Source organism: Melanerpes formicivorus, unplaced genomic scaffold (assembly GCF_026170545.1).
Source record: "Melanerpes formicivorus ecotype bairdi unplaced genomic scaffold, bMelFor1.0.p_v2 SCAF_14, whole genome shotgun sequence".
NCBI classification, from domain to species: Eukaryota; Metazoa; Chordata; class Aves; order Piciformes; family Picidae; genus Melanerpes; species Melanerpes formicivorus.
The window spans coordinates 19556168-19580690 of NW_027142366.1; the positions used below are offsets into that span (position 1 = coordinate 19556168).

The window sequence follows — 24523 nt, forward strand, 5'->3', positions numbered from 1 at the left end:
GCTCCCAGCCCGGGGCCCCCGCGTGGAGCAGCCGCAGCAGCCCTGCCCTCAGGGGTGCCCTCAGGGCAGGCTGGTGCAGGGCAGGCTGGTGCAGGGCAGGCTGGTGCAGGTACCTTGCAGCTGATCAGAGGAGTGATGGCCTCCAGCGTGGTGGAGATGAGCGAGACGAACTGCTGCGGGCTGTGGCGCTGCACCTCGCCGTAGAACTGTGCCAGCCAGTGGGCATAGGCCTGCAGCGCTGCCAGTGACTGCGCGTGCCTGCAGGCAGTGGCACCGCGTCAGCCCGCCGCACCCACCCCAGCGGGCACCGGGCACTGTGTGTGCCTGCGGGCAGCGGCACCGCGTCAGCCCGCCGCACCCACCCCAGCGGGCACCGGGCACTGTGTGTGCCTGCGGGCAGCGGCACCGCGTCAGCCCGCCGCACCCACCCCAGCGGGCACCGGGCACTGTGTGTGCCTGCGGGCAGCGGCACCGCGTCAGCCCGACGCACCCACCCCAGCGGGCACCGGGCACTGTGCGTGCCTGCGGGCAGCGGCACCGCGTCAGCCCGACGCACCCACCCCAGCGGGCACCGGGCACTGTGTGTGCCTGCGGGCAGCGGCACCGCATCAGCCCGCCACACCCACCCCAGCGGGCACCGGGCACTGTATGTGCCTGCGGGCAGCGGCACCGCATCAGCCCGCCGCACCCACCCCAGCCGGCACCGGGCACTGCGCGTGCCTACGGGCAGCGGCACCGCATCAGCCCGCCGCACCCACCCCAGCCGGCACCGGGCACTGCGCGTGCCTACGGGCAGCGGCACCGCGTCAGCCCGCCGCACCCACCCCAGCCGGCACCGGGCACTGCGCGTGCCTACGGGCAGCAGCACCGCGTCAGCCCGCCGCACCCACCCCAGCGGGCACCGGGCACTGTGTGTGCCTGCGGGCAGCGGCACCGCGTCACCTCGCCGCACCCACCCCAGCCGGCACCGGGCACTGCGTGTGCCTGTGGGCAGCAGCACCGCGTCAGCCCGCCGCACCCACCCCAGCGGGCACCGGGCACTGCGCGTGCCTACGGGCAGCAGCACCGCGTCAGCCCGCCGCACCCACCCCAGCCGGCACCGGGCACTGCGCCTGCCTACGGGCAGCAGCACCGCGTCAGCCCGCCGCACCCACCCCAGCGGGCACCGGGCACTGTGTGTGCCTGCGGGCAGCGGCACCGCGTCACCTCGCCGCACCCACCCCAGCCGGCACCGGGCACTGCGTGTGCCTGTGGGCAGCAGCACCGCGTCAGCCCGCCGCACCCACCCCAGCGGGCACCGGGCACTGCGCGTGCCTACGGGCAGCAGCACCGCGTCAGCCCGCCGCACCCACCCCAGCCGGCACCGGGCACTGCGCCTGCCTACGGGCAGCAGCACCGCGTCAGCCCGCCGCACCCACCCCAGCCGGCACCAGGGATCAGGGACCAGAGTACAGGGCTCAGGGAAGAGGGATCAGGGCTCAGGGCATAGGGCTCAGGGCAGAGGGCTCAGGGCAGAGGGATCAGGGCAGAGGGATCAGAGCTCAGAGCACAGGGCTCAGGGCACAGAGCACAGGGATCATCAGGGCTCAGAGCACAGGGATCAGGGCACAGAGCACAGGGATCATCAGGGCTCAGAGCACAGGGATCAGGGCACAGAGCACAGGGCTCAGGGCACAGAGCACAGGGATCATCAGGGCTCAGAGCACAGGGATCAGGGCACAGAGCACAGGGATCATCAGGGCTCAGAGCACAGAGCTCAGGGCTCAGGGCACAGGGATCATCAGGGCTCAGAGCACAGGGATCAGGGCACAGAGCACAGGGATCATCAGGGCACAGAGCACAGGGATCATCAGGGCTCAGAGCACAGGGATCAGGGCACAGAGCACAGGGATCATCAGGGCACAGAGCACAGGGATCATCAGGGCTCAGAGCACAGGGCTCAGGGCACAGAGCACAGGGATCAGGGCACAGCACAGGGATCATCAGGGCTCAGAGCACAGGGATCATCAGGGCTCAGAGCACAGGGATCAGGGCACAGAGCACAGGGATCATCAGGGCTCAGAGCACAGGGATCATCAGGGCTCAGAGCACAGGGATCAGGGCTCAGAGCACAGGGATCATCAGGGCTCAGAGCACAGGGATCATCAGGGCTCAGAGCACAGGGATCATCAGGGCACAGAGCACAGGGATCATCAGGGCTCAGAGCACAGGGATCATCAGGGCTCAGAGCACAGGGATCAGGGCACAGAGCACAGGGATCATCAGGGCACAGCACAGGGATCATCAGGGCTCAGAGCACAGGGATCATCAGGGCACAGCACAGGGATCATCAGGGCTCAGAGCACAGGGCTCAGGGCACAGAGCACAGGGATCATCAGGGCTCAGAGCACTGCCTCAGGTGCTCAGCCAGCAGCTGGTGGGTGGCAGGCAGTGGGCAGGCTGCCCATGGAGGCTGTGGATGCCTCCTCCCTGGAGGTGTTCAAGGCCAGGCTGGGAGGTGGGAGGTGTCCCTGCCCATGGCAGGTGGCAGGGGCTTGGCACTGGGTGATCTTGGAGGTCCCTTCCAACCCAACCCTTTCTATGAGCCTCTGACACCAGGTCCATATCAGGAGAGCTCAGAGGGGCACAGGCCTGAGCATGGTGGGAAAGACTCCTGATGTTGTGAGGCTGCTGAGCCCTGGAGCAGGCTGCCCACAGAGGTTCTGGAGTCTCCTTCTCTGCAGAGCTTCCACCCCCCTGGATGTGTTCCTGGGTGCCCTGCCCTGGCAGGGGGTTGGGCTGGATGGTCTCAGGAGGTCCCTTCCAGCCCCCATCACTGTGTGACTCTCAGACAGAGCTGGCAGCTGCTGTCACAGTTCCCTGTCTGTGACCCTGGTGTTAGCTCCACCTTAGAGCTTTGGGGTCAGGACCTTTGCTGGGCCCACAGAGAGGCTGTGCCTCAAACTGCAGCCCTGTGCAGTCAGGCTCAGAACAGGGATTTCCAGCACTGGCAGCACCAGGGTTCCATGCCCACTGTCCCCTTCTGGATGAAGGCCTTCACCTGCTCCAATTGCTTGTGTGGGAGGGCAAGGACCTAGAACCCTGGGCTAGGAAAACCACCTCTGACCTGAGCCCTAGGCCTGGCTTTGGGGGCCAAAATCTTCAGCTGGAACTAGGAGCAGATAGTGGGGCTGGAAGCAGCACTGCTGGGACACCTCAGCTGTAGTGACACTGCAAGGGAACTGCTGCCCCAGGGCCTGCAGAGCTGTACTCTCCTCTCACTCCTCTTGCCCTTACTCCTCCTCCTTTCACTCCTCCTGTCCTTACTCCTCCTGCTCTTACCCCTCCTCCTTTCACTCCTCCTGTCCTTATTCCTCCTGCTCTTACTCCTCCTCCTTTCACTCCTGCTGCTCCCCCCTGGGGGGTTTTCACTTCTCATCACAATGTGTTTGTCTTTGGATAGCCTGAGCACATCAGTCTGAGGCAAGGCAGTTGCAGGCAGCTGCCCTCCTGTGTAGCCTAAGATCACTGAAGAGATTTTGTTTCCATCTGGCAGTCTCAGGGCAGCAGCTGAAGAGCTCCAACCCCCCCTCCCCTCCCCTGCTGTGTGCCAGCTGTGTGCAGCAGCAGGGTCCCTGTGGTACTCACACATCAATCAGGTCAGGTTTGAGCACCGAGGGCACCGCAGTCTCGATGTTGTACAGCTTGATCTGGGATCCATAGAGCGTCACCTTCACCAGCCTGCAGGGGAGTGCAGAGAGGGGCAGTGAGAAGAGACTGCAGGAGGGCCCTCCACAGGGAAAACACCCTGGCATGTGGACTGGCAAAGGGGAAACATGGCTGCTGGCACCTTAGAGAAGGCTCAAAGCCACACCTGGAGTGCTGGGGTCAGCTTTGGGCTCTCACTCCAGAAACAACTGAGAGGCTGTCAGGTCCAGAGAAGGGCAAGAGAGCTGGGGAAGGGTCTGGGGAAGAGGGCTGGGGAGGAGCAGCTGAGGGAGCTGGGGGTGTTGAGCCTGGAGCAGAGGAGGCTGAGGGAGACCTCCTTGCTCTCTGCAGCTCCCTGAGAGGAGGCTGCAGCCAGCTGGGGCTTGGGCTCTGCTCCTTAGGCTCAGGGGACAGAAGGAGAGGCAATGGCCTGAAACTGTGCCAGGGCAGGGTTAGGTTGGAGAGGAGGCAAAATGTCTTTGCTGCCAGAGTGGTCAGGGCCTGGCCCAGGCTGCCCAGGGAGGTGGTGGAGTCCCCATGCCTGGAGGGGTTCCAGAGCCCTGTGGCCATGGCAGCTGGGGCCAGGGTGGGGTTGGGTTGCTGGCTGGGCCAGGTGATCTCAGCGGGCTCTCCCACCCCATTCTGTGACTGTCCTGGCAAGGGGCAGCGGCGCCCTGGCACACCCACCTCTCCACCACGGTGAGGGCATCGTTGAACCTGGCAGCAAAGACATCCCCAGTGAAGTACTCCGCCAGGCGCCCCACGGCCTGCAGCAGGGAGCTGAGGTCGCGCAGGGAGCAGTGCAGCCGCCGGCAGTCGTTCTCCGCAGTGATGTTCAGCCTGGGCCCTGCAAGCACAGCCCTGCCTCAGTGCAGCCAGCCTGAGCCCCCCGGGCTGGGCCCCCCCGGGCTGGGCCCCCCAGCCCCCAGCAGCCTCAGGGCGCCGCGGGCCGGGAGCCGCCTGAGAGCCAGGCAGTGCAGCACGGAGTGCAGCTAAGGCCAGCAGCAGCAGCAGCCTGCTCCAGCCAGCCCCCCGCTGCCCCACAGCCCTGCTCCAGCCATGGACACGCTCCAGCTGGGCAGGAGGCTCAACTCTTCCACCGGCCTCACTGCTTTACAGGCTGTGACGGATGTTCCCAGCTAGCTGAGCCCTGCTCCTCTCTCCTCTGCTCCGGGTGGCACCAGCACCTGGAGGAGAGGAGCCCTCTGGTCACCACTGACACCAAAAGGCAACCCCAGCCCCGGGCAAGGGCCCTGCCTGCACTCCCTCTGCTGGGGACAGCACAGGGAGAGCCAGCAGCTGGAGAGCATCCTGAGAAGAGGAGTGGGTTGGCTTCTGTTGTGAAGTGTGCTCGTCCCCAGCCTCATCTCTCACCAGTAACAACCACAGAAGGTTTCTCACTCACCCCCTTCACACTCACCCTGCTGCTAGGTTACACACACCTGGGCTCTGAGCACCCCAGACCTACCACTGAAACCCAAACATGCTCTGGAGAAAAACCCAACAGCAAACATGCTCTGGAAAACCACCTTGCAAAGAAAGTCTCTTTTGAACTTCCCCTTCTGATATTTAATCTCAGATGAGGTTTTCAGCAACAAGGCTGCCAAGAGAGCACTGCTGGAGAGAGCCCAGGGCAGGCTGCAGAGCTGCTGAGGGGCCTGGAGCAGCTCTGGGAGCAGCAAAGGCTGAGAGCCCTGGGGCTGAGAGCCTGCAGAAGAGCAGCCCCAGAGGGCAGCTGAGCAATGCTCAGCAAGAGCTAAAGGAACTGTGGGGGGCAAGGGGCTGGGGCCAGGCTCTGCTGAGTGGTGCCCAGGGCCAGCAGAAGGGACAGCAAGGGGCAGCAAGTGTCAGGCAGGAGGTTGGAGCTGAGCAGGAGGAGAAAGTTGTTTGGGGTGAGGCTGCTGGAGGCCTGGAGCAGGCTGCCCAGAGAGGTTGTGGAGTCTGCTGGTGTGGAGAGCTTCCAACCCTTGCTGGGCACTGTGCTGCTGGGCAGGGTGCTGGGGGTGCCCTGCTGGAGCAGGGCTTGGGCTGGGGGAGCTCCAGGGCTCCCTTCCAGTCCTGCCAGGCTGGGATTCTGTGCAAACTTCAAGAGCAGAAGCAGCAGCAGCTGGCACAGAGCTGCAGCACTTTGGTTGCCAGCAGGCTACAAAGCCACACAATGGAGGTGCCTTCCATGCTGGCACTCTCAGATTTGTACCATCAGCACCAGCACACTCACCCAGCTCTGAACCCCCACCTATGCCTGAGCTACCTCTCCTGACCTGTCAGCTCCAGCTCACCCCATCACATTTCACAGGCTGCTCCTACAGCACTAATCCCCTGCACATGGCCTGTCCCAGCTCTGAAATGATCCTGATACCCTTCCCCTCTTTTTCTCTGCACAGCAATGGCCAAAGCAAGCAGGAGCAGAGGCATTCTGGAACCAGGTTTTAGTGGGTTGGAACTGGATGAGCCTTTAGGTCCCTTCCAAGCCAAAGCAGTCTGTGAATCCATGGTGCTGTGGCATTTGGTGCTGCACTCCTCTTCCTACTCATAGTCACAGAATGGGTTGGAAGAGACATCAGAGACCATCCAGCTCCAGCCCCCTGCCATGGGCAGGGACCCCTCCCACCAGCACAGCCTGCTCAGGGCCTCATCCAGCCTGGTCCTGAACACTTCCAGGCAGCAGGCAGCCACAGCCTCCCTGGGCAGCCTGTGCCAGAGTTTCCCCAGCCTCACTGCAGAGAATTTCTTCCTCCTCTCCACTCTCAGTCTCCTCTCTCCCAGCTCAAAGCCATTGGCCCTGGGCCTGGCACTCCCAGCCCTTGTCCCAAGCCCTCCCCAGCTCTCCTGGAGCCCTTCAGGTACTGGGAGGCTGCTCTGAGGACTCCCTGGAACCTTCTCTTCTGCAGGCTGCACAGCCCCAGCTCTCCCAGCCTGGCCCCACAGGGGAGGTTCTGCAGCCTCTGCTCATCTTGGTGGACTCCTCTGGCCCCTCTCCAGCAGTTTGATGTCCCTCCATGCTGGGGGCCCCAGAGCTGGAGGCAGTGCTGCAGAATCCCCTCCCTGTGCTGCTGCTTACAACACATTTGGTACCTTCCTGTCAAGGACAAGGGCAGAAGCAGACCAACAAGCCCCACAAGTGCCAGGATTAGCTTTGTCTGCTGCTGGAGCTGCTGCACACAGCACAGGAGTGCAGATCCTCCAGGGAGTGTGGAAGAAGGAAGAGCAAAGCAGGTCAGAGTGGTTCTGCCACCAGCAGTGCTGGGTGAGGTTTTTACCTGTCCCTGAAGTGACCACAAACTGCTGCAGTCCCAGGTACACTTCCAGGTTCTCCTGCAGAACTGGGAACTGGAAGAGAGAAGAAATGAGTGACTCTGGGGCCTGGCAGGGAGTCACCAACCAACCACTGACTGCTCAGAGCAGTGGCTTAGGTCTCCCCTGTGCCTGCAGAGGACACTTGTGCTGGGCTGACCCTGCACACCACAGCTTCTCATGGCTCAGGATCACCTTCCTGTGGCCTCTCTCCTGTTGCCACAACCAGCAGCATGCAGACCAGGTGGGGGTCTGACTCGTGGAAGGGAAGGCAACAGTGTGAGCAGCTGGGGGGAGGTAGAACCCAGAGCACAGAGCAGGGCAAAGCAGAGCCTGCAGCACAGCAGTCACAGACTCACAATGGGTTGAGTTGGAAGGGACATCAAAGACCATCCAGTTCCAACCCTCTGCCATGGGCAGGGACACCTCCTACCAGCCCAGGGTGCCCAAGGTCCCATCCAGCCTGGCCTTCAACACTTCCAGGCTTGGAGCCTCCACAACTTCTCTGGACAGCCTGTGCCAGTGCCTCACCACCCTGACGGGGAAGGATTTCCTCCTAATGTCCAATCTGAACTGATCTTCTTCCACCCTGAAGCCATCTCCCCTCATCCTCTTGCTCCTTTGTCAGGAGGCCCTCCCCAGGCTCCCTGCAGCCTTCTCCTCTCCAGGCTGCACAGCCCCAGCTCTCCCAGCCTGCCCCCACAGGAGAAGTTCTGCAGCCTCTGAGCATCTTGGTGGCCTCCTCTGGTGCTGCTCTGAGGGAAGCTTGTGCTGCATCCTCCTCATCTCCAGGCACTGACCTCTCAAAATGCAGCTACCACAGGATTTCAACCAAGGCAGCTGCACTTGGTGCCTGTTCCTGCAGAGAAGGGAAGCCACCCAGGGAGGCTGTGGCTGCCTCCTCCCTGGGGCTGGATGAGGCCTTGACTCTAGCTGAGAGGTGTCCCTGCCCAGGGCAGGGGGTTGGAGCAGAAGAGCTCTGAGGTCCCTTCCAAGCTGAGCCATTCTCAGGCCCCTCCTTGCTGGACACTAAGCTCTCCAGAGGTTCCCATCTCAGTGTAACCATTTGGCAGCAATTCCTCCCTGCTCTTTCTCTTGGCCTTTACCTCAGGAGGGGGCACAGCTGAGTGTGGCTGTGGGGGGCTTCAGGAGGGTAAAATCTTTGTTTGCCTGAAGGATCCAACTCAGATGCTGCACTGCTCTGGGGAGCTGGGGCTGGTGTCTGCCAAACACAGCTGAGTGCTTCCCCCTGCCAGGGCTCTGCTTTGCCACAGCTGCAGCCAAAGCTGCCTGGTCTGAGGTTCTGAGGAGGAGACCTCAGGGCTGGGAGCCAGTGAGGAGCTGCTGTCTGTGCTCTGGGTGAGAGGCAGCTACAGCAGTGAGATCTGAAAGCTGCACCTTGGAGCCATCCTCCAAAGCAGAGAACCCTGAGCTGCTCTAGAAGCACTGGAAGCTGTGGAGTGGGGAGCATGGTCCCCATGGGAGAGTAGGAGCTGCTCTCCAGCATGGAGGCACAGCACGAGCCAGAGGCCACACAGCACATGGCTGGGTGGTGAGCAGCCTGTGGCTGTCACACAGGAACGTGAGGAAGACTCTGCTCTTGGAAACAGTGACACAAAGACACTCAGCTGTTAGACACAACACTGAGGGCATCCTTCAGCCCTGCTTCAGCCCTGCCTGGGCTGCTGGATCAACTGGGAGATGCTCAAGGGCTGTCCTGTGCTCTTGACAGGACTCTCAGTGCTGGGGAACACAGCCCCAGCCTGTCTGGTCCCTGCCCAGGCCAAGGGAGCTGGAACTGGGTGATCCTTAGGTCCCTTCCAGCTCAGGCCATGCTGTGCTTCTGCCAGGAGCAAATCATTAGAGCAACTCAGAGCAGCTGCTGTGGCTCTGCCCCATGCTGGACAAGGCAGGGCTGCAGTTCCTGCTGCTCAGGGATGAGTGAACCTTCAGAAACCCAACCACCTCCAGCAGGGTGCCTCTTGCCTATGGAAGGCCAGGCTGGGAGAGCTGGGGCTGTTCAGCCTGGAGAAGGCCCCAGGGAGACCTTAGAGCAGCCTTCCAGTGCCTGAAGGGGCTCCAGGAGAGCTGGGGAGGGACTGTTGAGAAGGGCCTGTGGGGATAGGAGCCAGCAGTGTGCCCAGGTGGCCAAGAAAGCCAATGGCATCCTGGCTGGTGTCCAGGGAGGGGCCTGCAAGGAAGGGCCTGGAGAATCAGTCTGATGGAGAGAGGCTGAAGGGACTGGGGCTGCTTAGTCTGGAGGAGGCTGAGGAGAGACCTCCTGGCTGCCTACAGCTCACTGAGAGGAGGCTGTGGAGGAGTTGGTGCTGTCTCTTCTCACAGGTCATTAGTGACAGGACCAGAGGGAACAGCCTCAAGCTGCAGCAGGGCAGGGTTAGACTGGACAGCAGGAAAAGTCCTTTCAGAGCAAGAGAGGTCAGGGCCTGGCCCAGGCTGCCCAGGGAGGGGGTGGAGTCCCTATCCCTGGAGGGGTTTCAGGGTTGTTTGGATGTGGTGCTTGGGGCTATGGTTTAGGGCAGGGGCAGTGGTTGGGCTTGGTGATCCCATGGGTCTCTCCCAGCCTTTCCACTGATTTGAGTTTACACTGAACCAACCTCACACAGTCCCTGCAGCTCCTGGTGGCCTTTAAATGAGACACTGGAGTAAGAAAGACCTCAGAATCCTCTCCCAGGAGCAGTGCACTTCCCTGCACTGCTCAGTTTTGAGACTCAGCTGGACAGGGCCCTGGGCCAGCTCATTTCAACTGCACTGTTACTCAGAAAAGTGGAACCAGATGATCCTTGGGGTCCCTTCCAACCTGGCATCCTGTGACAAGGGCCAGTGGTTTGGAACTGGAGCAGGGCAGAGTTAGGTTGGACACCAGGAGGGAGCTCTGCAGAGGGAGGCTGGGGAGACTCTGGCACAGGCTGCCCAGGGAGGTGCTTGAGGCCTCATCCCTGGAGACACTGAAGGTCAGCCTGGCTGTGCCCCTGGCAGCCTGCTGCAGCTGGAGCTGTCCCTGCTGCCTGCAGGGGCTGGACAGGAAGCCCTTTGGGACCCCCTCCCACCCTGCTGCATTCTGTGACACTGGGGTTCCTCAGACACCTTTGGCACTGAGGCCTCTCTCAAACAGCCTGCAACAAACTCCAGCTCCATTCCCACTGCACTGCTGGGGTGGCTGGGTACTCACCAGGGTGGAGAAGGCATGAGTGGGCAAGAGCTCCATGACCTTGGCCACCACCTCCAGGCTCTGGCGCAGGTAGCGCTGCCACTCGGTCTGCTGCTGCGGGGGCAGAGAGCAAGGTCAGCACAGCCAGGGGCAGCTGGGGGGCAGCAGCTGAGGGGAGAGGCAGCTGAGGGGAGAGGCAGCTGAGGGGAGAGGCAGCTGAGGGGGCAGCAGCTGAGGGGAGAGGCAGCTGAGGGGAGAGGCAGCTGAGGGGAGAGGCAGCTGAGGGGGCAGCAGCTGAGGGGAGAGGCAGCTGAGGGGGGCAGCAGCTGAGGGGAGAGGCAGCTGAGGGGAGAGGCAGCTGAGGGGGCAGCAGCTGAGGGGGCAGCAGCTGAGGGGAGAGGCAGCTGAGGGGGCAGCAGCTGAGGGGGGGCAGCAGCTGAGGGGAGAGGCAGCTGAGGGGAGCAGCAGCTGAGGGGAGCAGCAGCAGCTGAGGGGAGAGGCAGCTGAGGGGAGAGGCAGCCGAGGGGAGCAGCTGAGGGGGCAGCAGCTGAGGGGCAGCAGGGTGTGGGGTCCTGCTGCAGCCAGAGCTGTGCCTGTGCAGCCCTTACATCATCATCCAGGGTCTCGTCATCCAGCTCCTCCAGCTGTGCCTGGTTGTACCTGAACTGGATGCGGTTCAGCACCTCTGTCAGCAGCAGCACCAGGGCATCCTCGTACCTGGCAGCAGGAGAGAGAGCACAGCCACAGCCTGACCACAGCCCCTCCAGCAGAGGGGAGGTGGCAGAGCAGCGTGGAAGTGGGGCACTGCAAACAGCTGAGGAAACACCGAGGAGATCCTGGGAGCTCTGCTGTGCCCCAGCGTGAGAGGGACCTGGAGCTGCTGGAGAGGGACCAGAGGAGGCCACAGAGATGAGCAGAGGCTGCAGAACCTCCCCTGTGGGGCCAGGCTGGGAGAGCTGGGGCTGTGCAGCCTGCAGAAGACAAGGCTGCAGGGAGACCTCAGAGCAGCCTCCCAGTACCTGAAGGGCTCCAGGAGAGCTGGGGAGGGACTTGGGACAAGGGCTGGGAGTGCCAGGCCCAGGGCCAATGGCTTTGAGCTGGGAGAGAGGAGACTGAGAGTGGAGAGGAGGAAGGAATCCTTTGCAGTGAGGCTGGGGAGACTCTGGCACAGGCTGCCCAGGGAGGCTGTGGCTGCCTGCTGCCTGGAGGTGTTCAGGACCAGGCTGGATGAGGCCTTGAGCAGCCTGTGCTGGTGGAAGGGGTCCCTGCCCATGGCAGGGGCTGGCACTGGATGGTCTCTGAGGTCTCTTCCAACCCAACCATGCTGTGACTCTGCCAAGAATCTTTTGTGCTTTCATGTCAGGTCTCTGCAAGGAAGAGCCTTGGCAGTTCCTGGTCTCCCTCTGCCTGGAAGGGAGCAGTGGTGGTGCCAGAAGCAGCCCAAGGGCTCAGAGCAGGAAAGGCAGGAGTGGCTTGCCAGGAGCAGCAGCAGATGCAGCAGGAGCCTCTCCCTGCAGCTGCCCCAGCAGCCTCTCTGCTGCTCTGGTTTTTGGGCAGTGAATGAGGAAGAGGTGAGACAGGGCAGAGCTCCTGCTGCCCACCTCTGCAGGGCTTTTCCTCTGCTCACCTCTTGCCCTGCACTGCTGCCCACACAATTCAGGCCCGTCTGAAGTGAAGCCAGCACTGCTCCTGCTGGCACTGCAGCTCTGATTCGCCTCTTCATCTCTCAGAGCTGGGAAGCTGGTGTGGAGCACAGGAGCTGCTCCTCCTCCTCAGTGAGCACACAAGGGTTACACCCAGCAGCACAGCACCAGCACTGGGGGCTGGGGGGGGCTGGGTTGAAGTTTTAAAGGCCTCCTTTTCTCCCTGAGCTGCAGGAGGTCCTGCCCCTCCGGGGGAGCCCAGGCTGGGCCTGGCCAGCTGTGGCACAGCAGCCAGCTCTGCAGGGTGGCTGCTGCCCCTCTTGCCCATCAGCAGGTGACATAACCCTGGATTTGGCAACTGCCCCAGCAGCACAAGGCTGCAATGTTTGTAACCCACAGGACAGGAAACCTGAGCTGTGCTGCTGGGGGTGAACCACTCCCAGGTCTGAGAGCAGGAAGCTGTGGCTGGCAGCTGCCGCCCAGCAGAGGGACCTGTGACAAAACAGAGCCAGCTCCAGCCACGGGGATGCTTCTTCGGCTTGCTTTGCAGCCTGACATATCTCCTAGAGACATCTCTTGGTTGCTACCAGTGTCCCACTCACACACCAGCTGCACCTGAGCCAGAGGAAGAGAAGCAGAACTGCAAGGCAGAGAGCAGCAAGCTGGGGACAGCTGACTGCAAACTTCACACCCAGAGCCCTCTGCCTGGGGCAGCACCCCCACAGCTGTCAGGCTGCAGGGCAGGGAGCTGCCTGCTGTAAGCCAGCTCATGTTTCTTTGTGGTTATGATGCCAGGCTGCATCCAACACCAACCACTTCTATTCCATAGGAAAGGACCCCAGAGCTCATCTGCCCCAGCCCCTGCCATGGGCAGGACACCTCTCAGCTACATTCAGCTGCTCAAGGCCTCATCAGCTGGGCAGCCTGTGCCAGAGCCTCAGCAGCCTCACACTCAACAACTTCTTCCTCAGCTCCAAACCCTTCCCCCTGGGCCTGCCTCAGACCCCCTCAGCAAAAGTTTCTCTGCAGCCTTCCTGCAGGATCCCTTCAGGTACTGGGAGGCTGCTCTGAGGAGCCCCTGGAGCCTTCTCTTCTGCAGGCTGCACAGCCCCAGCTCTCCCAGCCTGGCCCCACAGGGGAGGTTCTGCAGCCTCTGCTCATCTCTGTGGCCTCCTCTGGAGCCTCTCCAGCAGCTCCAGGTCCTTCCTGTGCTGGGGGCTCAGAGCTGGAGGCAGTGCTGCAGGTGGGGGCTGAGCAGAGCAGAGCAGAGGGGCAGAATCCCCTCCCTGTGCTGCTGCTCTCCCTGCTCTGTCTGCAGCTCAGCACTCAGCTGGCTCTGGGCTGCCAGGGACCAGTGCTGGCTCCTGGGGACTTTGTCACCAGCTGGCAGCCCCAAGGCCTTCTCCTGCAGGCTGCTCTCAGCCTCTCCTCACCAGCCTGGGACTGCCCTGACTCAGTGACTTGCTCAGTTTGGGTTCTCCTGCGGGGGTGGGAGCCTGGCAGCGGCCCTTGCCGCGCTGTGTGAGCTGAGCAGCAGAACAAGGCCTGCAGCAGGTGAAGCCGGAGCAGGGCAGAGCCGGCTGCTCCCCCGGCAGGGTGGTGCCCTGCCCCGCCCTGCCCCGCCCTGCCCCACCCACCTGCTGAGCACGGCCTCCCTGTCGGCCAGGCGGCTCTTGATCTTGCTGGTCAGGTAGTCCAGGAAGAGCGTCCAGATGTCCAAGCAAGAGAAGTAACCTTCATGGGTGGGCTGCAAGGCACCAAAGCACAGGGGGGTCACAAGCTGCGGCAGACCGGCTGCACACCGGCACAGAACCGCTCCGGTGGAGAGTCCTCCCGAAGCACAGAGCCCAGGCCTGGCCCAGCACTGAGCCCCGGCCCCCAGCACCCCTGAGCCATGGCCCTCAGCACCACTGAGCCCTGGCCTGACCCAGCACTGAGCCCCAGCCCTCAGCACCACTGAGCCCTGGCCCTCAGCACCACTGAGCCTTGGCCCTCAGCACCACTGAGCCACAGCCCTCAGCACCCCTGAGCCCTGGCCCTCAGCACCACTGAGCCATAGCCCTCAGCCCCACTGAGCCCTGGCCCTCAGCACCACTGAGCCCTGGCCCTCAGCACCACTGAGCCTTGGCCCTCAGCACCACTGAGCCACAGCCCTCAGCACCCCTGAGCCCTGGCCCTCAGCACCACTGAGCCATAGCCCTCAGCCCCACTGAGCCCTGGCCCTCAGCACCACTGAGCCACAGCCCTCAGCCCCACTGAGCCCTGGCCCTCAGCACCACTGAGCCCTGGCCCTCAGCACCACTGAGCCCTGGCCCTCAGCACCACTGAGCCCTGGCCCTCAGCACCACTGAGCCATGGCCCTCAGCACCACTGAGCCATAGCCCTCAGCACCACTGAGCCCTGGCCCTCAGCACCACTGAGCCATGGCCTGACCCAGCACTGAGCCCTGGCCTTCAGCACCACTGAGCCCTGGCCCTCAGCACCACTGAGCCATAGCCCTCAGCACCACTGAGCCCTGGCCCTCAGCACCACTGAGCCCCGGCCCCCAGCACCACTGAGCCCTGGCCCTCAGCACCACTGAGCCCTGGCCCTCAGCACCACTGAGCCCCGGCCCCCAGCACCACTGAGCCCTGGCCCTCAGCACCACTGAGCCCTGGCCCTCAGCCCCACAGCCACACAGCTCTGGAACCCCTCCAGCCATGGGGACTGCACCACTGCCCTGGGCAGCCTGGGCCAGGCCTGAACAACCCTCAAGGGGAAGAAATTGTTCCTCATGGCCAACCCAAACCTGCCCTGGGGCAGCTTGAGGCCATTGCCTCTTGTCCTGTCCCTTGTTCCTTGGGAGCAGAGCCCAGTTCTCAAGGTGTGGCCTCACCAATGCCCAGCCCAGGTGGATGATCCCTGCTCCTGCTGCCACAGCACTGCTGATCCAGGCCAGGATGCTGTTGGCCTTCTTGGCCACCTGAACACAGAACCTAACAAGCTCTGCAAGCCATAGGGAGAACTTCCCTTATTGGAAGGTTTCCAGGAGGTCACTGGGCAGATTTCTAACTGTCAAAAGACAAGCAAGAGGTTCTGCACAAGGCTGGGAGCCCAGGAGGCTTAAGGCTGGTCTCAGCAAGGGCCCAGCTGATGGCTTGTGGCATCAGCCCCCAGTGTTTTACAGCCCTGCTGCTGCCATCACTGCTGTGGGGGTAACCAGGCCTGAGCTGCACAGTGGCAGCTCCCACAGGAAGGTGACACCTACCAAAAACCACAAGGGCCTTGATACTAAAGAGTGCAAGGAAGGCACCAGACAGACTAAGAGCAGGATCAGGAGGGAGGGCAGCACCCTGAGCACAAACCAAGCAAGGCAGAGATTGCAGCACTCTGACTGCAAGGGCTGGCAGAAGGAACAGCAGAGGCAAAGCTCAGCAGCAGTCAGGTCGATCTTGAAAGTAACTGCAGAGTGCCAGCAGCCTGGGGCTGGAAGGGAGCTCTGGAGCTCACCCTCCCAAGCCCTGCTCCAGCAGGGCACCCCCAGCACCCTGCCCAGCAGCACAGTGCCCAGGGGGGGTTGGAAGCTCTCCACACCAGCAGACTCCACAACCTCTCTGGGCAGCCTGCTCCAGGCCTCCAGCAGCCTCACCCCAAACAACTTCTGCTCTTCTGCAGGCTCTCAGCCCCAGGGCTCTCAGCCTTTGCTGCTCCCAGAGCTGCTCCAGGCCCCTCACAGCTCTGCAGCCTGCCCTGGGCTCTCTCCAGCAGTTCCCTGTCCCTCCTGACCTGGGGAGCCCAGAGCTGAACACAATGCTCCAGCTGTGGCCTCTGTCCTCCTTAGTACCTAGTACTTAGTACCTGCAGCTCCTGTCCCAGCTGGATCCAGCTCCCAGCACCAGGGAGACAAACTGATGGGTTTTTTTCTGGGCTAACTTTAGGTCTCCCCTTTACAGTGGGAAACAAGGCAGGAGAAGAGAGCAGCTGCAGGCAGGATGATGCTGTGGAGCTGTACCTGATGGAAAGTGTATTTGAACAAGAGTGCCAGGAACTCCACCACGGGGAACTGGGAGTAGGCCTCGATGCGGCGCAGGTGGACGCTGACGAAGAGCCGCAGGAAGTCTGTGAACTTCTCAATGTAGCTGCAAGGGAAAGCAGAACACAGCTGAGAGAGCAGGAGGCATGCAGGAGGGGCAGCAGGGCCAAGACACAGTGATAAAGGTCAGGCCAAAGCCTCTCGTTGGAAAAAAAGCTTCCATTAGAGGTCAGCAGAGCGATGGAAATGTGAAGCCCTGCAGCAGGAGGGACAACCTTGGCTCCCCGAGCAGCTGGGGCAGCAGGGAAGGCCTCTGAGGCCAAAGCAACCTCAGCATGCAGATAAACACAGTGGAGAGCAACCAGACCTGCACAGAAACACAGCCCCTGCCCCCTACAGAGAGCATTCCACAGCCAGCCTCAGCCTCATCCTCCTGCTGGACACAGGACTGGGAAGATGAAGTCATGGAATGGGTTGGGTTGGAAGGGACCTCAGAGATCCCCCAGTGCCAGCCCCTGCCATGGGCAGGGACCCCTCCCACCAGCACAGCTTGCTCAGGGCCTCATCCAGCCTGGCCTTCAGCACCCCCAGGCAGGAGGCAGCCACAGCCTCCCTGGGCAGCCTGGGCCAGAGGCTCAGCAGCCTCACACTCAACAACTTCTTCCTCAGCTCCACTCTAACCCTGCTCTGCCTCAGCTCCAAACCATTCCCCCTGGGCCTGCCTCAGACCCCCTCAGCCAAAGTTCCTCTGCAGCCTTCCTGCAGGATCCCCTCAGGTCCTGGCAGGCAGCTCTGAGGTCACAGAATCACAGAGTTGCTGAGGCTGGAACAGACTTCTGGGATCATCCAGCCCAGCCTATGAGCCAACACCACCACCTCGACCTGACCACGGCACTAGTGCCACATCCAACCTTCCCTTAAACACCTCCAGTGTCAGCAACTCCCCCACCCCCCTGGGCTGTCCATTCCAGGGGCTAATTGCCCTTTCCATGAGGAAGTGCTTCCTACCATCCCACCTCCCCTGGCACAGCTTCAGGCCATGCCCTCTCGTCACAGGAGCCTGACCCCCACCCTAGAGCAACTTCCCTCCAGGTAGCTGTGGAGTGTGACAACGTGCCCTGAGTCCCCCCAGAGTCTTCTCCTCTCCAGGCTGAGTGTAAAACGATGCACAGAGCAAGCCACTTGCAAAGCATGGACTGCTCCATGCTTGGGATGCACAGTCCCAGAGCAGGCAGCTGCCAGAGCCCCAGGGAGTGCAGCAAGAGCTGAGTGCCAGCACTGAGGGCTCAGGGGCATGCAGCAGGGCAGCAGTTACAAAGAGCACCACGGGGTAAGCTTGTACTGAGGTGTGGCAGGGGGCTGGAACTGGATGATCTTGAAGGCTTTTGTGTGGTTCTCAGTAAGAACCTGCCCTTGCTTCACAGGAGCCACACACTGCAGCACCACACACAGCCAGCCAGAGCTCCAGCAGCCCAACAGCTCTGACCTGCAAGGGGACTTCACCTTTTCTGTTCAGTAACAAGTTTGGCTCAGCAAAGCTTCAGACACTCAGCAACTGTCTGGTTCAGTGTCCTGCACTGCTCTTCCCTTCTGCAGGCTTTTGGAGGAGCTCCCCTCACTAATGCAGCCAATGAACCTTGGCTCAAGGACAGGGACTTGCTGCAGAGGGTACAGCAAAGGGCTGCAGAGCTGCTGAGGGGCCTGGAGCAGCTCTGGGAGCAGCAAAGGCTGAGAGCCCTGGGGCTGAGAGCCTGCAGAAGAGCAGCCCCAGAGGGCAGCTGAGCAATGCTCAGCAAGAGCTAAAGGAGCTGTGGGGGGCAAGAGGCTGGGGCCAGGCTCTGCTGAGTGCTGCCCAGGGCCAGCAGAAGGGACAGCAAGGGGCAGAAAGTGTCAGGCAGGAGGTTGGAGCTGAGCAGGAGGAGAAAGTTGTTTGGGGTGAGGCTGCTGGAGGCCTGGAGCAGGCTGCCCAGAGAGGTTGTGGAGTCTGCTGGTGTGGAGAGCTTCCAATCCCCCCTGGGCACTGTGCTGCTGGGCAGGGTGCTGGGGGTGCCCTGCTGGAGCAGGGCTTGGGTGGGGGAGCTCCAGGACTCCCTTCCAGTCCCCCCCTGCTGGGATTCTGTGCAAACTTCAAGAGCAGAAGCAGCAGCAGCTGGCACAGAGCTGCAGCACTTTGGTTGTCAGCAGGCTGCAAAGCCACACAATGGAAGGTGCCCAAAGGTTGTTTCCTTTCTCTGAGGCACTGCCATTGCCTGCCTGGCACAGCTCTCAGGCATCAGACACTTCAAAAGCAAAGCTACCCAAAAGATGAAGAGCTCAGGCTCAAACTCCTCCTTCATCCTCTTCATTTTCATTCTCTGAAGAGCCTCTGAGCTCAGAGCAGTGTAATTCTAACTTGGCCTCCAGCTCTGCCAGCCCCAAACCCCTCTGCAACCACCAAGGCAGCAGCTGGAGCCTCAAAGCTATTTCTGTGCTTTGGGATCTTCAGAGGAAAGCCAAACACAAGTAAAGCAAAAGGCTGCTGGAGTTCACTCCTGTTCTGGGCTAGTCTGGCACCACCACCTTGTTCATGAGCACGCTGAGAGAGAACAAACCCAACCAGCACCAGGAGAGGAAGGGAAGGGGCCAGGGAGGGCAGGTTCTGAAGACAGCAAACTACTGAAGTTAGCTTCTCCTGTGCCTGTTTTGCTCAGGACTTTGTCAACCCATGCCACCTTCCTGCAAGAATTCAGACTCATGGAACTGTTTGGGTTGGGAAAGCCCTCTGAGATCACCCAGCCCAGCCAGCAACCCAACCCCACCATGGGGCTTCAGGCCATTGCCTCTCCTTCTCTCCCCTGAGCCTAGGGAGCAGAGCCCAAGCCCCAGCTGGCTGCAGCCTCCTCTCAGGGAGCTGCAGAGAGCAGTTCTTTGGTTTTGGACACAGAAGGTCCAGCAAGGCCTTAAGTGAGCAAAGGAAGCTCCAGGCCGTTCCCCCTGGCAGGGCACAGCTCAGAGGCTCTCTCCTCCAGAAGGCAGCCTCCAGAACACAGACTGCTCTGCCTTGGAAGGGACCCTGAGGATCAGCTAGTGGCAAGCCCTGCCACGGGCAGGGACACCATATCTTCATTCCATCCCTGGCTCAGGGCTGCTTTGTGGCCTCACACTCACAGGCACCAGCAGTGTCTGTAGGTCTGAGCAGCAGAGCACAGGGACAAGCCCACAGCAGCTCTGTGAAGGCCATCACAGCCCTGCCACTGAAGGCTGCCTGCTGATCTTGCAGAGCTGAATGAGGCTTTCTGTGCTGCCAGGAGAGCCTTCTGAAGCACAGAGTGGGAGGGGTTGGAAGGGACCTCCACACATCATCCAGTCCAACTCCTCTGCTCCAGCAGGGCACCCACAGCACCCTGCCCAGCAGCACAGTGCCCAGCAAGGGTTGGAAGCTCTCCACACCAGCAGACTCCACAACCTCTCTGGGCAGCCTGCTCCAGGCCTCCAGCAGCCTCACCCCAAACAACTTTCTCCTCCTGCTCAGCTCCAACCTCCTGCCTGACACTTGCTGCCCCTTGCCCCTTGTGCTGTCCCTGGGCAGCACTCAGCAGAGCCTGGCCCCAGCCTCTTGCCCCCCACCCTTCAGCTATTGATCAGATCCCTCTCAGCCTTCTCCTCTCCAGACTAAGCAGCCCCAGAGCTCTCAGCCTCTCCTCACAGCAGAGCTGCTCCAGTCCCTGAAATGCAGAGGGTACCTCTTGGCTGTCTGTACAGCTCTTCTGTGCCAAGGTTGTCTCATTGCTACAGGTCTTATTTCTAGGAGATGAGGGATGCTGGAGGCAGAGCAGCTGAGCCCAAGCAGGAGGGAGGAGAATTCCCTGCTGAGCAGGGCAGGGATTGTGCCCCTGGGCTGGGCACTGCTGAGGCCACAGCTTTGAGTGCTGGGCTCAGTTCTGGGCCCTCACTCCCAGAAGGAGATTGAGGAGCTGGAGCAGGGCCAGAGAAGGGCAAGAGAGCTGGGAAAGGGTCTGGAGAAGAGGGCTGGGGAGGAGCAGCTGAGGGAGCTGGGGGTGTTGAGCCTGGAGGAGGCTGAGGGAGACCTTCTGGTTCTCTACAGCTCCCTGAGCCAGGTGGGGGTTGGGCTCTGCTCACATGCAGCAGTGACAGGTCACTGGCCTCAAGTTGCCCCAGGGCAGGTTCAGATAGGACATGGGGAAAAATTCCTTCCCAGCAAGGGTTCCCAGGCCTGTCCCAGGCTGCCCAGGGAGGTGGTGGAGTCCCCAACCCTGGAGGGGTTCAAAGCCACCTGGCTGTGGTGCTGGGGGAGGAGGTTTGGTGGCAGTGGCTGAGCAGCAGGGCTGGGTTGTGAGCTCTGGGTGAGTGCTCCAAGGCCTCTGCCAGCCTCAGCAGCTGTGTGGCTCTGTGATTCCCTCCTACAAGTAGGAGCAAAGGTGCAAGAGAGTTGAGCTGTCTCAGGCAGCAAGGGTGGGAGTAACTTTCTGCAGCTGCTGCTGCTCCCCTGCTGCCCCAGGCAGGCACAGCAGACAGGCTCTGGGGGGCAGCCATTCACTGCCGAGGGAATGGAGCTCCCCAGGAGGTCTTTGGGTGGTGTTCAAACGAGGAAGAGTAAAGCAGCAGTCAGAAGTTGTGAGGTCACATGCAAGGGCAGGAGGCTCCTGCTGCCTGCTCTGCTGCCAGGGCTCACAGAGGATCTCCCCAGACCTTGGGTGACTGACTTGGAGCAGGGAAGCAGACACTGAGCAGGAAAAGAGAGGCTGCAAAGCCTTCACCTCCTGAGCCTCTCCTCTGCTCTGTTACAACTGAGTGAACAGGCTGCCCAGGGAGGGGGTTGGGTCCCATCCCTGGAGATGTTCCAGGTGAGGCTCAGCAGGGCTCTGGGCAACCTGCTGCAGAGGAGGATGTCCCTGCTGAGTGCAGAGGGGGGTGGGCAGGGTGAGCTTTGGAGCTCCCTTCCAAGCCAGACCATTCTGTGGTTTGCAGTGAAGGGCAGCTTCAGCTTCAGCTCCTCAGCCACCTCAGGCCTGCAGTCCAACAGCAACAGGCTGAGGGGAAGGGGAGGAAGAGGAGAGGACAGAACACAGAGCTGTGCCAGCAGGGACCCCTAGCAAATGCACCGTGGGCACCTGCCCTCTGCCCCTGTGCCAGCACAGCCCTCTGAACGGAAGGGCAGCAGGCAGCCCTGGCAGGGGCAGGCAGCAGAGGCAGGGGCAGGCAGGGCTGGCAGGGGCAGGCAGGGGCAGGCAGGGGCAGGCAGCACAGGCAGGGGCAGGCAGCACAGGCAGGACAGCAGGCAGCCCCAGCAGGACAGCAGGCAGCACAGGTAGGGCAGCAGGCAGCCCTGGCAAGAGCAGGAAGCACAGGCAGGAGCAGGCAGCACAGGAAGGAGAAGGCAGCACAGGCAGGGCAGCAGGCAGCCCTGGCAAGAGCAGGCAGCCCTGGCAAGAGCAGGCAGCACAGGCAGGGCAGCAGGCAGCACAGGCAGGGCAGCAGGCAGCACAGGCAGGAGCAGGCAACACAGGCAGGGCAGCAGGCAGCACAGGCAGGGCAGCAGGCAGCGCAGGCAGGGCAGCAGGCAGCCCCAGCAGAAGCAGGCAGCACAGGCAGGGCAGCAGGCAGCACAGGCAGGAGCAGGCAGCACAGGCAGGGCAGCAGACAGCGCAGGCAGGAGCAGGCAGCGCAGGCAGGAGCAGGCAGCACAGGCAGGGCAGCAGGCAGCACAGGCAGGGCAGCAGGCAGCACAGGCAGGGCAGCAGGCAGGGCAGCAGGCAGCACAGGCAGGGCAGCAGGCAGGGCAGCAGGCAGCACAGGCAGGGCAGAGGCAGCCCCGGCAGAGGCAGCAGGCAGCCCCAGCAGGAGCAGGCAGCACAGGCAGGGCAGCAGGCAGCACAGGCAGGGCAGCAGGCAGCACAGGCAGGGCAGCAGGCAGGGCAGCAGGCAGCACAGGCAGGGCAGCGGCAGCCCCGGCAGAGGCAGCAGGCAGCCCCAGCAGGAGCAGGCAGCACAGGCAGGGCAGCAGGCAGCCCCAGCAGGAGCAGGCAGCACAGGCAGGGCAGCAGGCAGCCCCGGCAGGAGCAGGCAGCCCCGGCAGGAGCAGGCAGCACAGGCAGGGTAGAGGCAGCACAGGCAGGAGCAGGCAGCCCCAGCAGGAGCAGGCAGCCCCGGCAGGAGCAGGCAGCCCCAGCAGGAGCAGGCAGCACAGGCAGGGTAGAGGCAGCACAGGCAGGAGCAGGCAGCCCCAGCAGGAGCAGGCAGCCCTGGCAGGAGCAGGCAGCCCTGGCAGGAGCAGGCAGCACAGGCAGGGTAGAGGCAGCACAGGCAGGAGCAGGCAGCACAGGCAGGAGCAGGCAGCCCCGGCAGGAGCAGGCAGCACAGGCAGGAGCAGGCAGCCCCAGCAGGAGCAGGCAGCACAGGCAGGGTAGAGGCAGCCCCGGCAGGAGCAGGCAGCACAGGCAGGGTAGAGGCAGCCCCGGCAGGAGCAGGCAGCACAGGCAGGAGCAGGCAGCCCCGGCAGGGTAGAGGCAGCCCTAGCAGGAGCAGGCAGCACAGGCAGGGTAGAGGCAGCACAGGCAGGAGCAGGCAGCACAGGCAGGGCAGCAGGCAGCACAGGCAGGAGCAGGCAGCCCCGGCAGAGGCAGGCAGCACAGGCAGGGCAGCAGGCAGCCCCGGCAGGAGCAGGCAGCCCCGGCAGAGGCAGAGGCAGGCAGGGCTGGGCTCACCTCTCGTCCAGCTCCTCCAGGCGGCTCCTGACGCTGTGGGCGTTGTGCTCGCGGGTGATCTTCTGCAGCAGGTAGAAGGCGTGCTGGAAGACGCGCAGCAGGTACTCCTCGAACTCCAGGGGCACGCAGTTCTTGGCCATCAGCTCGTTGACGCAGGCCATGGCCAGCACGCCCAGGCGGGCGCGCTCGGGCGCGGGGGGCGCGGCGGGGCCGTTGGGGGCGCGGGGCTTGCGGCCCCGCGCGGCGCAGCCGAAGCGCGCGAAGTGGAAGACGGCGGTGAGCAGCGAGGGGGTGATGCTGCTGGAGAGGGGGATCCAGCTGAAGAGGTGCGCCAGGCACTCCAGCGCCAGCGAGCACACCTGCTCGCTCTCGCCCTCCAGCGCCGGCACCGGCTGGCTCAGCAGCTTGGCCGCGCCGGGGCTCTGCAGCAGGCCGCTCAGCAGCTCACCTAGGACGGAAGGCAGGCGCCGGGCTCAGGGCCAGAAGGCGAAGCCGGCAGAGCCTCTGGGGCTCGGTGAGCAAGGCAGAAGGTGGAGGTGGCCCAGCCTGGCACCGTCTGGGAGGGGGGCAACAGGCTGCCCAGGGAGGCTGTGCCTGCCTCCTGCCTGGGAGTGCTCCAGGCCAGGCTGGATGAGGCCCTGAGCAGCCTGTGCTGGTGGGAGGGGTCCCTGCCCATGGCAGGGGGCTGGAGCTGGATGGTCTTGAAGGTCCCTTCCAAGCTAAGCCCTCCTGTGTCCCTGCCAACCCATGCATGCAATGTCAGAGTTTCTCCCAGGCCAGCTGTGTTGTGTGATTCACCTCCCAGGCACCAGTGCAGTGGGGCTTGGGCTCTGCTCCCTAGGCTCAGGGCATAGGAGGAGAGGCAGTGGCCTGAAACTGTGCCAGGGCAGGCTTAGGTTGGAGAGGAGGAAAAATTTCTAGGCTGCAGGAGTGGTCAGGGCCTGGCAGAGGCTGCCCAGGGAGGTGGTGGAGTCCTCATGCCTGGGGGGGTTCCAGAGCCCTGGCACGTGGGGCCATGGTTTGGTGGCCATGGTGGGGTTGGGTGGGTGTTGGACTGGGTGACCATAGAGAGCTTTTCCAACCCAAACAATTCCATGGCTCATCTCTGCCTGCAAACCAAGGGAAGCAGATGTGCAATGCCAGGACTGCCATACACTGCTCCTGACCTGTCTGGCTTTAAGCCTGCAGGTTCTCCATGTCAGCCACCCCTTCAGTGCCCTCACTCCATCCCATGGCTCATTCAACCACCAGGTCACTCAACGGTGACCCAAGGGACACTTGGTTAACAAAGAACATAAACCAGAGAGGTTATGGAGTCTGCTGGTGTGGAGAGCTTCCAACCCCCCCTGGGCACTGTGCTGCTGGGCAGGGTGCTGGGGGTGCCCTGCTGGAGCAGGGCTTGGGTGGGTGAGCTCCAGAGCTCCCTTCCCACCCCCACCCTGCTGGGACTCTTTCTTTACAGAGTCCTTCACAAAGGATGAGCAAGCAGTGGACAAGAGGGAAGGAAGCTCTCTGTGTTTCTGTGCCTTGAAGTGCACAAGGAGCCCAAGCAGCTTCAGCAGAGAGCAAATCCAGAGGATGGCAAAAGCCAACAGAGAAAGCTTCAGACAGGACCTTTCAGTTTGGGTCCAGGCCTTACCCCAGCACTGCCAGGGCACCACTGAGCCCTGGCCCTCAGCACCACAGCCACACAGCTCTGGAACACCCCAGGGATGGGGCTCCAGCACTGCCCTGGGCAGCCTGGGCCAGGCCTTTTGGAGAAGGAATTGTTCCTCATGTCCAAACCAAACCTCCCCTGGCCCTTGGGCGCAGAGCCCAAGCCCCCCCTGGCTCCAGCCTCCTCTCAGGGAGCTGCAGAGAGCAATGAGGTCTCCCTCCAGGCTGAACAACACTGAAGTGAAACCAAGCCTGAAGCTCTGCAGAGCCTGCCAGTGAAGGCCTAGCTGCCAGCAGTGACCTGAACTCTCTGCTGTGGGGGAGGTTTGCTCTCCCTGAAGGGGAGAGGCAGGCCCCA

At 62.5% G+C, this 24523-nt stretch overlaps 1 protein-coding gene across 4 annotated transcripts in view; it reads right to left on the reverse strand.

The window, feature by feature from the left end:
• Nucleotides 1-24523, reverse strand: part of XPO6 (exportin 6) — a 60558-nt gene that overhangs the window by 12323 nt on the left and 23712 nt on the right. For 2 of the 4 annotated variants that reach the window (XM_068147330.1, XM_068147333.1), the window contains exons 7-15: nt 22510-22957; nt 15785-15911; nt 13431-13540; nt 10759-10867; nt 10172-10261; nt 6948-7017; nt 4375-4534; nt 3628-3720; nt 114-258 (exon numbers count right to left, since the gene is read on the reverse strand). In XM_068147330.1, the coding sequence (XP_068003431.1) occupies nt 114-258; nt 3628-3720; nt 4375-4534; nt 6948-7017; nt 10172-10261; nt 10759-10867; nt 13431-13540; nt 15785-15911; nt 22510-22957 (1352 nt within the window). Of the gene's footprint in view, nt 1-113; nt 259-3627; nt 3721-4374; nt 4535-6947; nt 7018-10171; nt 10265-10758; nt 10868-13430; nt 13541-15784; nt 15912-22509; nt 22958-24523 lie in introns of all 4 variants that reach the window. The other 2 variants (XM_068147329.1, XM_068147331.1) reach the window with 1 other exon arrangement.